Source organism: Entelurus aequoreus, linkage group LG23, assembly GCF_033978785.1.
Source record: "Entelurus aequoreus isolate RoL-2023_Sb linkage group LG23, RoL_Eaeq_v1.1, whole genome shotgun sequence".
Taxonomy (NCBI): Eukaryota; Metazoa; Chordata; class Actinopteri; order Syngnathiformes; family Syngnathidae; genus Entelurus; species Entelurus aequoreus.
In genome coordinates, this window is record NC_084753.1 from 28,503,693 (window position 1) to 28,521,079 (window position 17,387).

The following is a 17,387-nucleotide window of genomic DNA, read 5'->3' on the forward strand; positions in this document are numbered from 1 at the left end:
CACCTCAAGCCAGGACTGCGAGCGAGCTGCGCTGCCTTTTATATTTCTAGAAGGTCAACGAGCTCATAGTGATGTTACTAGTAGTTGACTTGGAGGTGTTTATTATAATTTGGGGAGAGTCCGCTGCCTGATGCTTACCTGCTAAACGCTAAGCACTGACTACATGCTCTCTGAATACGCACTGCTGTTTGGCTGTTACCGCTCTGTTTGTAACCAATCAGATGGTTGTGTGGGTGGGACAATGCTGGGTGCTGTGTAGAGTACTGACAGAGACAGAGGCAAAAGGAAGCGGAGGCGGCTATTTAATATGTTTGTGTAGAAACTTGTTCGGTACACCTCCGAAATGAACCGAAACCCCCGTACCGAAACGGTTCAATACAAATACACGTACCGTTACACCCACATACTATTGCACTTTTGCATATGTATCCACATTTACGGATGTACTGAATGTTATTTTAGAGCTTGCCCTCTAGTGGGTTCTTCGGACCACCACACACTGCCAGAAGAGCCAGGAATTTCAGGGTATAACACTGTTTTATTTTCATAAAAAGGTGCAGAGGCTTTTGCTTTTCCATTGCAATCCATTGTTCATTAAACAAATTGCAAAATATTCACCAACACAGATGTCCAGAATACTGTGGAATTTTGAGATGAAAACAGACGTTTGTATTGGGACACAATGGTGTCCCAATACTTCCGTTCAATCCGTGACGTCACGCGCAAACGTCATCATACCGAGACGTTTTCAGCCGGATATTTCCCGGGAAATTTAAAATTGCACTTTATTAGTTAACCCGGCCGTATTGGCATGTGTTGCAATGTTAAGATTTCATCATTGATATATAAACTATCAGACTGCGTGGTCGGTAGTAGTGGCTTTCAGTAGGCCTTTAAGTATCTTGTCTTTGCAGTCTATTCAATTGAATATAGGTTGAAAAGGATTTACAAATCATTGTATTCTGTTTTTATTTTCCATTTACACAACGTGCCAACTTTCACTGGTTTTGCGTTTTGTAGTATGTGTTTGTTTTAGAGGAATGATAGAAAAACTAAAGACTCATTTTGGATCTACAATATCACTCTCAGAACAACTCATGTGTTTATCAGCAAAAAGTACTTACTGTAAAGGGTGAACTCTCTCACCCCCATAAATTATGTGGAGCGATGGAGAAAGGAGGCTATTTTTACCACATTACCACTGGTTATGTTGTTGACATTTTTCTTCATTTTACAGGCCATTTACACAAGCAGAATTGCAGAATTACGCACAACATAGCATATTGTACATGCTGTAGTACTCATGCTGCGAATATAGCTCTGGTTTTCTATTAGTATGTCTGGCTTTCGGCTTTGTGGTCTAATGGTACACACTGGTAGCTGTTGGTGATGATCGGTGCTGGTCCCAAACCCGGACAAATGGGAGGGTTGTGTCAGAAAGGGCATCAGGTGTAAAAACAGACAAGGGTGTCATGTGACCATATCAAGTTTGATTTGGTAAAAATGTTACCAATTCAGGAGACAGTCTTCAAATAAGGTATTGCCATTTGCGTTATCCTATGACGGGGGTCGGCAACCCAAAATGTTGAAGGAGCCATATTGGACCAAAAATACACAATAAAAATCTGTCTGGAGCCGCAAAAAATTAAAAGCAGGGAGAATAGAATAGAATAGAAAGTACTTTATTGATCCCTGGGGGAAATTCAGCACCACAGTTCGCTCACAAAAGACAATAAACACTTAGGTATTTTTTATATGTGAATAATATAAATACAGTCTATTATACAGCATTATTCACATGTCCATCCATCCATCCATCTTCTTCCGCTTATCCGAGGTCGGGTCGCGGGGGCAGCAGCTTAAGCAGGGAAGCCCAGACTTCCCTCTCCCCAGCCACTTCGTCCAGCTCCTCCCGGGAGATCCCGAGGCGTTCCCAGGCCAGCCGGGAGACATAGTCTTCCCAACGTGTCCTGGGTCTTCCCCGTGGCCTCCTATGTGAATAATATAAATACAGTCTATTATATAGCATTATTCACATGTGAATAATATAAATACAGTCTATTATACAGCATTATTCACATGTGAATAACATAAATACAGTCTATTATACAGCATTATTCACATGTGAATAACATAAATACAGTCTATTATATAGCATTATTCACATGTGAATAATATAAATACAGTCTATTATACAGCAATATTCACATGTCAATAATATAAATACAGTCTATTATACAGCATTATTCACATGTGAATAACATAAATACAGTCTATTATATAGCATTATTCACATGTGAATAATATAAATACAGTCTATTATACAGCAATATTCACATGTCAATAATATAAATACAGTCTATTATACAGCATTATTCACATGTGAATAACATAAATACAGTCTATTATACAGCATTATTCACATGTGAATAACATAAATACAGTCTATTATACAGCATTATTCACATGTGAATAACATAAATACAGTCTATTATACAGCATTATTCACATGTGAATAACATAAATACAGTCTATTATACAGCATTATTCACATGTGAATAACATAAATACAGTCTATTATACAGCATTATTCACATGTGAATAATATAAATACGTTATACATTTACAGTACTTGCACAGTCAAAGGGAACATATGCATTATACAGTCTGATGGCTGTCGGTATATAAGTGTTATAATGAAGGCAACACATGATGTAAATGTCTATATTAACTAAAATAGACTACTATCAAAATGTCGCAGGCTGATGCAAATCTTTGTTGACAGAAATGGTGAAATTTAATATTCTTCCACACATTTATACCACATTGGAAAACATTATTAAAACGGAGGCTTTCAGAGGGTGAGATAACTCCCGGAAATTACTGGCTCAGAATGGCCAAAGGTAAAGAGGTGTGTGTTCAAATTGAAGGAAATGGAAACTACAAATAAAATTAGCTCAAATATACCTAAAATACGAGGCATAATGATGCATTGTGTACATACAGCTAGCATAAATAGCATGTTAGCATCGATTAGCTTGCAGTCACGCAGTGACCAAATATGTCTGATTAGCACTCCACAAAAGTCAGTAACATCAACAAAGCTCAACTTTGTGGATTCAGGCACAGCATAAAACGTTTGATGGACAAATAGAGACACAGAAGGAGTGGCATAAAACACATCTTTCTGTGGCAGCATCAAGGGAAAGTTGTACATGTAAACAAACTACGGTGCGTTCAAGGACTTCCGAAATTAGGACAAAGTGTCGCACGCCGAATACTCTCATCAGTGAAGCATGTTTAATGTAAACAGTGGGATTTTTAACAATTGAGAAGGTTTGTGCCATGTTTGTCCTCCCTACAGAAACCATATTTAAACAAAAAATATATTTTTTTCCCCCTAATCTTTTTCCATTTTCATACATTTTTGAAAAAGCTCCAGGGATTATATATATTCTTCCAACATGACTGTGCACCAGTGCACAAAGCAAGGTCCATAAAGACATGGATGACAGAGTCTGGTGTGGATGAACTTGACTGGCCTGCACAGAGTCCTGACCCGAACCCAATAGAACACCTTTGAGACGAATTGGAACGGAGACTGAGAGCCAGGCCTTCTCGACCAACATTAGTGTGTGACCTCACCAATGCGCTTTTGGAAGCATGGTTGAAAATATCCTATAAACACACTCCGCAACCTTGTGGACAGCCTTCCCAGAAGAGTTGAAGCTGTAATAGCTGCAAAAGGTGGACCGGTTAGGAATGGGATGGCACTTCAAGTTCATATGCGAGTCAAGGCAGGTGGCCAAAGACTTTTGGCAATATAGTGTATCTTCACCGTCCTCAACAGGCACACCACCCTCCACTTCTCCCAAGATTCCGTCATGTGTCCAGCAACAAACAGGCAGGTTCCCCCGAACCTGAGGTTCTTGTCGAGAAGCTCTTGTCAATTTTGTTAAGACGTTAGTTGATCAATTGTATTGTTTTGATTTTAGAAAGCAGTGCAAAAAGAGGTTTCAATAAACTTAAGACAAGACAAGACAGAAGCCAAAGCAAAACTAGGGCGGCGCTAAAACTAGGGTGGCTCGAAAGCCGCGCGTTGCCGACCCCCGTCCTCTGACATACAACTATTTTGAATATTGAAGTGTGTGTTCTCCTGAGAAGAGAGCAGGCTGTGTGTGTGTGGGGGGGGGGGGGGGGGGCACAAAGTAAGCACTGTGCGTGACCACCGCTCCGGTCACGCCAGCCTTGCCCATGTTTCGCTTTTTTTTTTTTTTTACTTTTTTACTATGAGCACTGCTGCCAAAAAACATGCTCATTTGTGAAGAGGTCCTTTTGAAGGCTTTAAACTCTCAATGTCTTTCCCCAGCGGTGGCTCCTGTCATACCAGAGCTGAGCAGCGACATCGATACGACCAACTTTGACGACTTCGAGGATGATAAAGGAAGAGCGGAGACTTTCCCGCCACCGAAAGCCTTCGTGGGCAACCAGCTTCCATTTGTTGGCTTCACTTACTTCAAGGAAGACCAGTGAGTTTGGTTTTGTCTTTTTACTGTGACACCTTGCTTTGTTTCACTTTCAGTTCAACGTCAGTTCTCATGTGTTATTAAATAAGTCACAAGTTAGAACTTTTAACGCAGGTCTCTGCAACAAGCTGCGAAACACGGCTGCTACCTTTTTTTTTCATTAGAACCTCCCAGCATTCACACACTGTACGCCTGTTCACGCTCCACACTGTGCTGCCTTGTTCTGACAGCCAGCCCAAAACCGCTCACGCCTCTCACCATGAGCTCCTGCGTGCTCGTAGACTGCATTCCAAAAAAAGAAAAATGTAACACAACCTCCACTTTGGTTTGAGGTCGTCTCAGTGCTCTTATTACAACCTGTTGCTGTTGTTGCTTCGAGCTATAGTACGAAAATCTTATCTTTTCGACAAACTCCGTTTCCATATGAGTTGGGAAATTGTGTTAGATGTAAATATAAACGGAATACAATGATTTGCAAATCCTTTTCAACCCATATTCAATTGAATGCACTACAAAGACAACATATTTGATGTTCAAACTCATAAACTTTTTTTTTTTTTTTTGCAGATAATAATTAACTTAGAATTTCATGGCTGCAACACGTGCCAAAGTGGTTGGGAAAGGGCATGTTCACCACTGTGTTACATGGCCTTTCCTTTTAACAACACTCAGTAAACGTTTGGGAACTGAGGAGACACATTTTTTAAGCTTCTCAGGTAGAATTCTTTCCCATTCTTGCTTGATGTACAGCTTAAGTTGTTCAACAGTCCGGGGGTCTCTGTTGTGCTATTTTAGGCTTCATAATGCGCCACACATTTTCAATGGGAGACAGGTCTGGACTACAGGCAGGCCAGTCTAGTACCTGCACTCTTTTACTATGAAGCCACGTTGATGTAACACGTGGCTTGGCATTGTCTTGCTGAAATAAGCAGGGGCGTCCATGATAACGTTGCTTGGATATGTTGCTCCAAAACCTGTATGTACCTTTCAGCATTAATGGCACCTTCACAGATGTGTAATTTACCCATGTCTTGAGCACTAATGCACCCCCATACCATCACAGATGCTGGCTTTTCAACTTTGCGCCTATAACAGTCTGGATGGTTCGCTTCCCCTTTGATCCGGAGGACACGACGTCCACAGTTTCCAAAAACAATTTGAAATGTGGACTCGTCAGACCACAGAACACTTTTCCACTTTGTATCAGTCCATCTTAGATGAGCTCAGGCCCAGCGAAGCCGAAGGTGTTTCTGGGTGTTGTTGATAAACGGTTTTCGCCGTGCATAGGAGAGTTTTAACTTGCACTTACAGATGTAGCGACCAACTGTAGTTACTGACAGTGGGTTTCTGAAGTGTTCCTGAGCCCATGTGGTGATATCCTTTACACACTGATGTCGCTTGTTGATGCAGTACAGCCTGAGGGATCGAAGGTCACGGGCTTAGCTGCTTACGTGCAGTGATTTCTCCAGATTCTCTGAACCCTTTGATGATATTACGGACCGTAGATGGTGAAATCCCTAAATTCCTTGCAATAGCTGGTTGAGAAAGTTTTTTCTTAAACTGTTCAACAATTTGCTCACGCATTAGTTGACAAAGTGGTGACCCTCGCCCCATCCTTGTTTGTGAAGCCATTTCATGGAATCTACTTTTATACCCAATCATGGCACCCACCTGTTCCCAATTTGCCTGTTCACCTGTGGGATGTTCCAAATAAGTGTTTGATGAGCATTCCTCAACTTTATCAGTATTTATTGCCACCTTTCCCAATTTCATTGTCACGTGTTGCTGGCATCAAATTCTAAAGTTAATGATTATTTGCAAAAAAAAAAGTTTATCAGTTTGAACATCAAATATGTTGTCTTTGTAGCATATTCAACTGAATATGGGTTGAAAAGGATTTGCATATCATTGTATTCCGTTTATATTTACATCCTAACACAATTTCCCAACTCATATGGAAACGGGGTTTGTACCACATCAAATGTTACAAAAATATTCCATATTGATGTCCGATAATATCGGACCGCCGATAAATGCTTTAAAATGTAATATCGGAAATTATCCGTATCGGTTTCAAAAAGTAAAATGTATGTACAAAGCGCCAATAAACCTTAAAGGCACTGCCTTTGCGTGCCGGCCCAATCACATAATATCTACGGCTTTTCACACACACAAGTGAATGCAAGGCATACTTGGTCAACAGCCATACAGGTCACACTGAGGGTGGCCGTATAAACAACTTTAACATTGTTACAAATATGCGCCACACTGTGAACCCACACCAAACAAGAATGACAAACACATTTCGGGAGAACATCCGCACCGTAACACAACATAAACACAACATAAACACAACAGAACAAATACCCAGAACCCCTTGCAGCACTAACTCTTCCCAAACGCTACAATATACACCCCCCCCCCCCGCTACTCCCTACCCCGCCCCCGCCCACCTCAACCTCCTCACGCTCTCTCAGGGAGAGCATGTCCTAAATTCCAAGCTGCTGTTTTGAGGCATGTTAAAAAAATAATGCACTTTGTGACTTCAATAATAAATATGGCAGTGCCATGTTTGCATTTTTTTCCATAACTTAAGTTGATTTATTTTGGAAAACCTTGTTACATTGTTTAATGCATCCAGCGGGGCATCACAACATAATTAGGCATAATAATGTGTTAATTCCACGACTGTATATATCGGTATCGATCGATATCGGAATCGGTAATTAAGACTTGGACAATATCGGGATATCGGATATAGGCAAAAAAGCTCTAATATTCCATTTTGTTAAAATTGGTCTTCCAATGACTTATGTGTCGTAGACAAAAAAAAACATGCTGCAGGGTCACGTTGGTTCCCAGAGATGTTTGCTTGCCATCGTCACATCTCTAAAAATTAACCCAGCCAGTCTGAAAGTCGTTAACCTGGCACTTCATTTACATGCAAAAGGAAAACACCCGAAATGACGTTTGCCTCTGCTCTCTCTCCCAGGCTGCTGAAGGCAAATAAAAACGGCTCGGAGGATTCCGATAACGAAAAGGACAAACTGGAGGAAAAACAGCGTCGGTCTGACAACAAGAAAGATGTAAGTGTTAACTCCCATGTGGAAGTTGATTTCAATAATAGATGCAACATTCATAAGCATCTGAAAAGTGATGATTGGGATTTGTAGTGAAGGCAAAACTATTCATTCACTCGTCAAATCTTAGGTGTCCTCGAGCTGGAGATGACACGAAAAGTGACAAAAAAAAAGTTATTTAATCCAATCCAATCCACTTTCTTTGTATAGCACATTAAACAAACAATAGAAGTTTCACAAAGTGCTGCACAGAAGTTAAGACAGAGTCGTGGTCAAAGTTTGACATACACTTGTAAAGAACATAATGTCATGGCTGTCTTGAGTTTCCAATACTTTCTACAACTCTTATTTTTTTGTGAAAGTGTCACAGAAAACATTCATGAAGTTTGGTTCTTTTATGAATTTATTATGGGTCTACTGAAAATGTGAACAAATCTGCTGGGTCAAAAGTATACATACAGCAATGTTAATATTTGCTTGCATGTCCCTTGGCAAGTTTCACTGCAATAAGGCGCTTTTGGTAGCCATCCTGGTGGAATTTTTGACCACTCCTCTTGACAAAATTGGTGCAGTTCAGCTAAATGTGTTGGTTTTCTGACATAGTCTTGTTTCTTGAGCATTGTCCACACGTTTAAGTCAGGACTTTGGGAAAGCCATTCTAAAACCTTAATTGACATCACATAGACAAAGATAAGACCTTCTGGAGGAAAGTTTTGTGGTCAGATGAAACAAAAATTGAGCTGTTTGGCCACAATACCCAGCAATATGTTTGGAGGAGAAAAGGTGAGGCCTTTAATCCCAGGAACACCATTCCTACCGTCAAGCATGGTGGTGGTAGTATTATGCTCTGGGCCTGTTTTTCTGCCAATGGAACTGGTGCTGTAAAGAGAGTAAATGGGACAATGAAAAAGGAGGATTACCTCCAAATTCTTCAGGACAACCTAAAATCATCAGCCCGGAGGTTGGGTCTTGGGCGCAGTTGGGTGTTCCAACAGGACAATGACCCCAAACACACATCAAAAGTGGTAAAGGAATGGCTAAATCAGGCTAGAATTAAGGTTTTAGAATGGCCTTCCCAAAGTCCTGACTTAAACGTGTGGACAATGCTGAAGAAACAAGTCCATGTCAGAAAATCAACACACGCTGAACTGCACAAATTTTGTCAAGAGGAGTGGTCAAAATTCAAGCAGAAGCTTGTGGATGGCTACCAAAAGCGCCTTATTGCAGTGAAACTTGCCAAGGGACATGTAAGCAAATATTAACATTGCTGTATGTATACTTTTGACCCAGCACATTTGCTCACATTTTCAGTAGACTCATAATAAATTCATAAAAGAACCAAACTTCATGAATTTTTTTTGTAACAAACAAGTATGTGCTCCAGTCACTTAATCACAAAAAAATTAAGAAATGATTGGAAACTCAAGACAGCCATGACATTATGTTCTTTACAAGTGTATGTGTGAAGTGAAGTGAGTGAAGTGAATTACATTTATATAGCGCTTTTTCTCAAGTGACTCAAAGCGCTTTACATAGTGAAACCCAATATCTAAGTTACATTCAAACCAGTGTGGGTGGCACTGGGAGCAGGTGGGTAAAGTGTCTTGCCCAAGGACACAACGGCAGTGACTAGGATGGCGGAAGCGGGGATCGAACCTGCAACCCTCAAGTTGCTGGCACGGCCGCTCTACCAACCGAGCTATACCGCCCCAATGTAAACTTTTGACCACAACTGTACATACTAGAAGAGTCAGTAATATAAAACATTTAACTATAAAAATAATAAATACGTAAAATACATCAGATAAAATAAAATTCACTAAAATCACACAACTCTCATGCTGGTTTAAAAGCCAAAGAATAAAAATATGTTTTAAGACGTGATTTAAAAGTCATTCAAGAGGAAGCCATCCGAATAGCAAGAGTGATATTGTTCCAAAGTTTTGGAACCACAGCAGAAAATGCACCATCACCTCTGGATTTTAAATGGCTTTCTGGGACGACAAGAAGAAACTGATCAGCTGACCTCAGAGACCTTATGGGGGGTGTACATTTTTTAAAGGTCTTACATATGTTGTGCCACTAATCCGTTAAGAGATTTTAAAACAAACAATATTTTAAAATTAATTCTAAAATGAACTGGAAGCCAGTGAAGGAACGCTAAAATGGGGGTAGTGTGCTCATGTTTTTTTAGTGCCAGTTAAAAGGAGAGCAGCAGCATTTTGGACTAACTGCAATCGAGCGATTGAGGCCTGGTTCATTCCAACGTAGAGGGAGGAGTTGCAGTAGTCCAAACGTGATTAAATAAAAGCATGCATTACCCGCTCAAAGTCGTTAAAAGATAAAACTAACTTAATTTTTGCTAAAAGTCTTAGATGATAAAAAGTAGATCGTACAACGGAGTTAATCTGCTGCTCCAATTTAAAATCATTGTCGAACTTAAAACCAAGATTTGTGACTGGGTTTCAAAGAAGGCAACCGGGGGATCCAGGTCACTGGGGGGAGCATTCTGTTTGACTTTTGAGTCAAATAAAATGATTTCCGTCTGGTTCTCCTTTAAGTTTAGAAAGTTTACCGCCATCCATGCTTTTATGTCCTCAAGACAATTTAAAAGTGATTTTAAACTTCAGGGTTTCCCACACATTCATTTATTTGTGGCGGCCCGCCACGAAAGAATTACGTCCGCCACAAATTCAAAAAAAAAAAAAAAAAAATTCCAAAAAAATAATAATATTTTTTTTTGTTGTTGTTGTCCTCTTCAGCTTCTCAGGCAAATCATATAGTTGATGTAGATGCCCATATCGGCTGTTCAGATTTACTTTACAAAAGAGAAGTGTAGGATTCTTCTCTTGTTGCCTTATTTGTATTTGACTTTATTCAATGTATTTATACTAGAAACACAACATGTGTATATAACAAAGGGTGCAAAGTCTGCAGGCAGTAGGAAACACATGGTTAAGTATAGGGAGTAAAACTGATGGCAGTCTAAAGTTCAAGATTTTTGGAGCTCTTTGTTCAGTGGATCAGATGTTTGATGAAGCTTTGTGTCTATCTACCACCACTACTGTTTTCTGTTTATTTGTTACTGACTGTGGCAGGACACCTCTGCCTCTGTTTCACTTTATGTTGCTGGTAAATAATGTGGTTGTAGTAGTAGGCTAAAGTTAAATGATTTAGTATGCACTAATTAAAGGGGCAGAGCTTTGAGACATTTTAGCTTTTATATTTTATAAGATATATTTTTTGTAAGAACCACAATTAATAAATATATTTCAGTGAATAACTTATTGTTCAAATCTGTATATAAATATGTACATAAAGTGTTGTAATTATATTGTAAAATGGATGGATGGATGGACGTTTAAAACAAAACTGTTATTATTAATTAGTAAGTATACATTTTTTGAGCCTTTTTAGAGAAAATCAAATCATTGTAGTAAATTATGCAAATTACTTGATGATGTCATGGTGACCACGCCCATAGCCACGCCACAGGTATCTTGGCAGTTTATGGGAAACACTGAACTCATGTCACTTTTCTTTTTTAAAAGGACATAGATTTGCGTATCATACGTATAAAGTTGATATGATATTTAAGTGATATTCATAATTTTCATATTTCAAAACATTCTCTCCAAAAGTGTCCAATAAGTCTAGCTTTGTCGCAAGTGGCTTGTTTGAAAAAGACAATCTAGAAGGGGCCTGAATTCTCGCTAAATATAACGACAAAGTTTCTAAGTTGGAAGGTAAGATGCTTATGAGGTGTGTTCAGAAGCTGTCATACACTGTCATCGACTTGTAACCACAAGCTGCATTCAGACATTATATCTGTTTGTGAGTGACGGCGTAACAAGTCGCGCTAAATACAATTGTGGTGGTTCAGATTTATTTCTTGCGGGGCGCGACAAATTGGTCAATGTATAGGAAAACACTGCAGTATTTCAAAGGAATTTGCAAATATTTTTTAGCTTAATCAAAAGCAATGGATTTCAACTGTTATGGCAGAGAATGTAAGTTCAATATTGTGAACTACATACATGGTCACGCTATAATCCAAAAATTGCCTGGAAAAATTGGAACCTTAATTGCATTCCTGCAATCAAATATTTGTTTCATATTTAAATTCAATGACATACGCTAGTAGACAAACATTCGAAACTGCGAATCGGTGATCATCTTTCACTTAAAATAGCCGTTCAAAAGACTCCACTCACAGTTTCCAAGTTTGTCTAGTAGTGATGTAGCGATATCTAGTCTCACGGTATGGTATTACTACGGTATATATTACGTTATTATTGTGGAATTGTCCCCCAAAAAAATTCAACTTTTACTTTCTGGCAAGCAGTTTCCCCTGCATTGGACATTTATATATATATATATATACATTTATATCAGTTTGGAAAATGCTGTTCCTCAGAAAAGTTAACTGACAATTTACTTTTAAGAGTGTCGATACCTCAAAAATGTATTTTCTTTGGGTGGCTGGGGCAGTACTTTGGCTTCCGCACATACTGGAAGACAAATATATTGTACGTACTAACTCACATACACACAATTATTCATACATGTATACTGTATATATATATATACATACATACGTACATTCATTCTTACATGTATACACGCACACACAGCTACTTGCGCACATACATAGGTACATACGCTCCCACATACATACACAAATACATTTCATACATACACGCACATTCACTGTACAAACATACATAGACACATACTGTACATACACAAGCACATATGCATACATGCACTTATGCATATAATCACGTTTCATCAAACATACAGTACAGGTTCAAAGTTAGGACACACCTTCTCATTCAATGCGTTTTCTTTATTTTCATGACTATTTACATTCTAGATTGTCACTGAAGGCATCAAAACTATGAATTGAACTGACTTTCTATCTATGATTAATCATTTTTAATTATGAGTTAACTGCGGATAAAATGTGATTGATCGCGATTAAATATTTTGGTCGTTTGACAGCCCTAGTAAAAATGCAATAATATACTGTACCTCCTTAACTCCCCAAAAAACGATTTTCTAGAGCATCTTTTGTGGCGTGTTCTTCTCACCCAGACTCTGTTTACCGTCTCACCGCAGGAACTGTTTAAACATAACTAAAGTTAGCTTGGCAGGTTTGAAAAATATGATTTTTCTAAAGTTGCTGCGCCTCCCACTTTCTAAACTGCTGCCCTAGAACATTATCAACTAGACCGGGGGTCAGCAACCCGTGCCTCTAGAGCAGCATGCCGCCCCAGTGGCTCCCTGGAGCTTTTTCAAAGATGTGTGGAAATGGAAAAAGATGAAAAAAAAAAAAAAAAATTTGTTTGACTATGGTTTCTGTCAGAGGACAAACATGACCCAAACCTTCTTGATTGTTAGAAATCCCACTGTTTGTATTAAACATGCTTCACTGGTGAGAGTATTTGACGAGCGCCGTTTTGTCCTACTAATTTCAGCGGTCCTTGAACTCACTGTAGTTTGTTTACATGTACAACTTTCTCTTACGGTGCCACAGAAAAAAAGTGTTTCATGCCACTCCTCCTTTGTCTCATTTTGTCCACCAAACTTTTTATGCTGTGAAAGCACAAAGGTGAGCTTTGTTGATGTTATTGACTTGTTTGAGTGCTAATCAGGCATATTTGGTCAATGCATCACAGCAGGGTAATCGACGCTAACATGCTATTTAGGCTAGCTGTATGTACATATTGCATCATTATGCCTTGTTTGTAGCTGTAGTTGAGCTAATTTAATTTCCATTACTTATGTTCTCTGTGTATTTAATTTATATTTGCATGTCTCATGACACATTATCTGTATGTAATATTAGCTGCATTTCTCATAGTGTGCAATGTTGTTCCAGACCACAGCAACCATTACCCAGCTAGCAAAGATTGTAATAAATCCATTAAAAAAAGACAGCCTGCCGTTTCCTTAAACTTGGACACACACATCTATACCTTTGGCCATTCTGAGCCAGGCATTTCCAGAAGTTATCTCATCCTGTGAGAAGCGTCCGTTTTACTAATGTTTTCCAATGTTGCAAAAATGTCTAGAATAAATGTTAAAATACAACATTTCTGTCAACAAAGATTTGCGTCAGCCTTTGATAGTAGGCTAATATAGCTAATATAGACACTTAAATCATGTGTTGTCTTCCTTATAACACTTATATAAGGCTTTTAATTGTTTGTATTTTTGGTACAATATGGCTCTTTCAACATTTTGGGTTGCGGACCCCTGAACTAGACAATTGGAACATTGAACATGCTTTTATTTTGAATCAGAACTTTTTCTGCTCACAATGAAAAATATCGTCCAAAAGTATATTTTATGCATTTTTGTGTCATTTCCTGCTACAGATATTCATTCACCAAATCAGAAATGAATATCAACCCAAAATGTTCCCACAGAATGAATAATTTTGGCCTTAACTGTACAGATGAAACTCCAAAAATTTGAATGTCGGGCAAAGGTGAAACTAATATACAACATAGGCTCATGACATGCAACTGAAGATCATTTAAGACTCAATTTAGATCAGGGGTGTCCAAAGTGCGGCCCGGGGGCCATTGGCGGCCCGCAGCTAATTGTTTACCGGCCCGCCACACATTCTGGAAATACTAATGTAAAAATTAAAAATAACATTAAAAAAAGTGGAATGAGGTGAAATCTAACGAGAAAAAGTTGCAATGTTGACCTGAAAAAAAAACAGCCTGCCATGCAGGCTGTTTTTTTTTCTTTTGTCTTTCTTCATTTTTCTTTTTTTGCCGTTGCTCAAAAAAAAAAAAAGACAAAAAATCCATGTTATAATGAATTATTTTCAGGGCTCCAATTACTTCAAATATTTCACTTTAAAATGTTTTATGTGGTAAATATTGCATATATTGTGTAGTAGCCATATAAAAACATCAAAGTTTTCTTTGACAAAAGCGCATAAAACAAACCAAATAATTGTTCCAGCATAAAATCGACAGATATATCTGAAGTTGATCTCGTAACTTAAGTGTTGAAAGTAAAAGAAAAAGCTAATAAAAATGTATCACTTTATGAGTGGGGCACCTTTTGGATCCCAAATATATTTAGTGATTTTTTATTTATCTTTTCACTTTTGATTACTCAAAAATAAGAAAGAATTAAAATCAATGGTGTCCTGCATTATTGATCTTTTAGGGCTCTAATTACTAAATTCTGCATATTTCAGTTTTACTATAAAAAAACTAAGTTGTTTTTGACAGAAAAGCCATAAAACATTTGTTTTAATTTGTATTACTTTATATTAACTTGAAGTTGATATAGAGATTTACTGTAAGCGTTAAATAATTAAAAAAAAATAATAATCTGACTTATTTTTAACATTTTAATGACTGAGACCCTTTATGGTCCCCGGGACCCCTAAAGGTAAAATAAATAAAAAATCCATATATTTTGTTATGGTTTGAAAATGAAAAATATAAAAATGGCCCCCACATGCCTTAATTTTTCCGTGTGCGGCCCTCAGTGGAAAAAGTTTGGACACCCCTGATTTAGATGATTATGGCTTACAGCTAGAGATGTCCGATAGTGGCTTTTTTGCCGATATCCGATATTCTGATATTGTCCAACTCTTAATTACCGATTCCGATATCAACCGATACCGATATATACAGTCGTGGAATTAACACATTATTATGCCTAATTTTGTTGTGATGCCCCGCTGGATGCATTAAACAATGTAACAAGGTTTTCCAAAATAAATCAACTCAAGTTATGGAAAAATAAATGCCAACATGGCACTGCCATATTTATTATTGAAGTCACAAAGTGCATTATTTTTTTAACATGCCTCAAAACAGCAGCTTGGAATTTGGGACATGCTCTCCCTGAGAGAGCATGAGGAGGTTGAGGTGGGAGGGGTTGAGTTTAGGGGGTAGCAGGGTTGTATATTGTAGCGTCCCGGAAGAGTTAGTGCTGCAAAGGGTTCTGGGTATTTGTTCTGTTGTGTTTATGTTGTGTTACGGTGCGGATGTTCTCCCGAAATGTGTTTGTCATTCTTGTTTGGTGTGGGTTCACAGTGTGGCGCATGTTTGTAACAGTGTTAAAGTTGTTTATACGACTACCCTCAGTGTGACCTGTATGGCTGTTGACCAAGTATGCCTTGCATTCACTTGTGTGTGTGATAAGCCGTAGATATTATGTAGGGCTGCAACTAACGATTCATTTGATAATCTATTAATCTGTCAATTATTACTTCGATTAATCGATTAATAATCGGATAAAAGAGACAAACTACATTTCTATCCTTTCCAGTATTTTATTGAAAAAAAACCAGCATACTGGCACCATACTTATTTTGATTATTGTTTCTCAGCTGTTTGTACATGTTGCAGTTTATTAATATAAAGGTTTATAAAAAAATAAAATAAAAAAAATAATGCGCATAGCATAGATCCAACGAATCGATGACTAAATTAATCGCCAACTATTTTTATAATCGATTTTAATTGATTTATTCAATTAGTTGTTGCAACCCTAATATTATGTGACTGGGCCGTCACGCAAAGGCAGTGCCTTTAAGGTTTATTGGCGCTCTGTACTTCTCCCTACGTCCGTGTAGTGGCGTTTTAAAAAGTAATAAATGTTGCTTTTTGAAACCGATACCGATAATTTCCGATATTACATTTTAAAGCATTTATCGGGCAATATTATCGGACATCTCTACTTACAGCTTATGAAAACCTTGGAATTTTCAAAAACTAACCACGATCATCAAAATTATAAGAAATAAAAGCTTGACATAGTTCACTTTTACACAATATTAAAATTTGTTGAGTTTCTGTTTTAATGTTTGATCATATTGTTTTTTCCTCTCCTCTGCTTTGCTAGCAGCTGCAGAAAAAACTGAATGAACTGGAGGAGCAGCTGGACCATGAAATGCAGGCCAAAGACGAGCTGGAGCACAAGTTCCGGTACGAGCTAAACCGTGTCGAAATAACACTAAGATGGCCTTAAAGCGGCGTCACTAGTACAGTGGAACCTGGATTTACGAACTTAATTGGTTCTTGAACAGGATTCATGAATCAAAAAGTTTGTGTAGTGAAGCAGATTTCTCCATAAGAAACGATGTAAATATGAGTAATAATGGGCTCCATCCTTCAACAAAAGTATGTTTTAATTAAGGTTTGTACACTTTGAACACAATATAAAGTGCTATAGGGTTCTGTATATCAAACAAACATAACAAGGGGGTGGTGAATCAACTTTCTATTTACCGTATTTTTCGGACTATAAGTCGCAGTTTTTTTCACAGTTTGGCCGGGGGTGCGACTTATACATATTAACACATTACCGTAACATATCAAATAATATTATTTAGCTCATTCACGTCAGAGACTAGACGTATGAGATTTCATGGGATTTAGCGATTAGGAGTGACAGATTGTTTGGTAAACGTATAGCATGTTCTATATGTTATAGTTATTTGAATGACTCTTACCATAATATGTTACGTTAACATACCAGGCACGTTCTCAGTTGGTTATTTATGCCTCATATAACGTACACTTATTCAGCCTGTAGTTCACTATTCTTTATTTTCAATTGCCTTTCAAATGTCTATTCTTGGTGTTGGCTTTTATCAAATACATTTCCCCAAAAAATGAGAGTTATACTCCAGTGCGACTTATATATGTTTTTTTCCTTCTTTATTATGCATTTTCGGCTGGTGCGACTTATACTCCGGTGCGACTTATACTCAGAAAAATACGGTAATACTTTTATG

General features: G+C 38.1%; 1 protein-coding gene across 2 annotated transcripts in view; it reads left to right on the top strand.

Moving 5' to 3' along the window:
- LOC133641115 (rho-associated protein kinase 2-like) overlaps window positions 1-17,387 on the top strand; it is a 146,500-nt gene that overhangs the window by 77,577 nt on the left and 51,536 nt on the right. Inside the window, exons 9-11 of one of the 2 annotated variants that reach the window (XM_062034989.1) lie at window positions 4,370-4,529; window positions 7,519-7,612; window positions 16,496-16,575. In XM_062034989.1, the coding sequence (XP_061890973.1) occupies window positions 4,370-4,529; window positions 7,519-7,612; window positions 16,496-16,575 (334 nt within the window). Of the gene's footprint in view, window positions 1-4,369; window positions 4,530-7,518; window positions 7,613-16,492; window positions 16,576-17,387 lie in introns of both variants that reach the window. The other variant, XM_062034988.1, reaches the window with a different exon arrangement.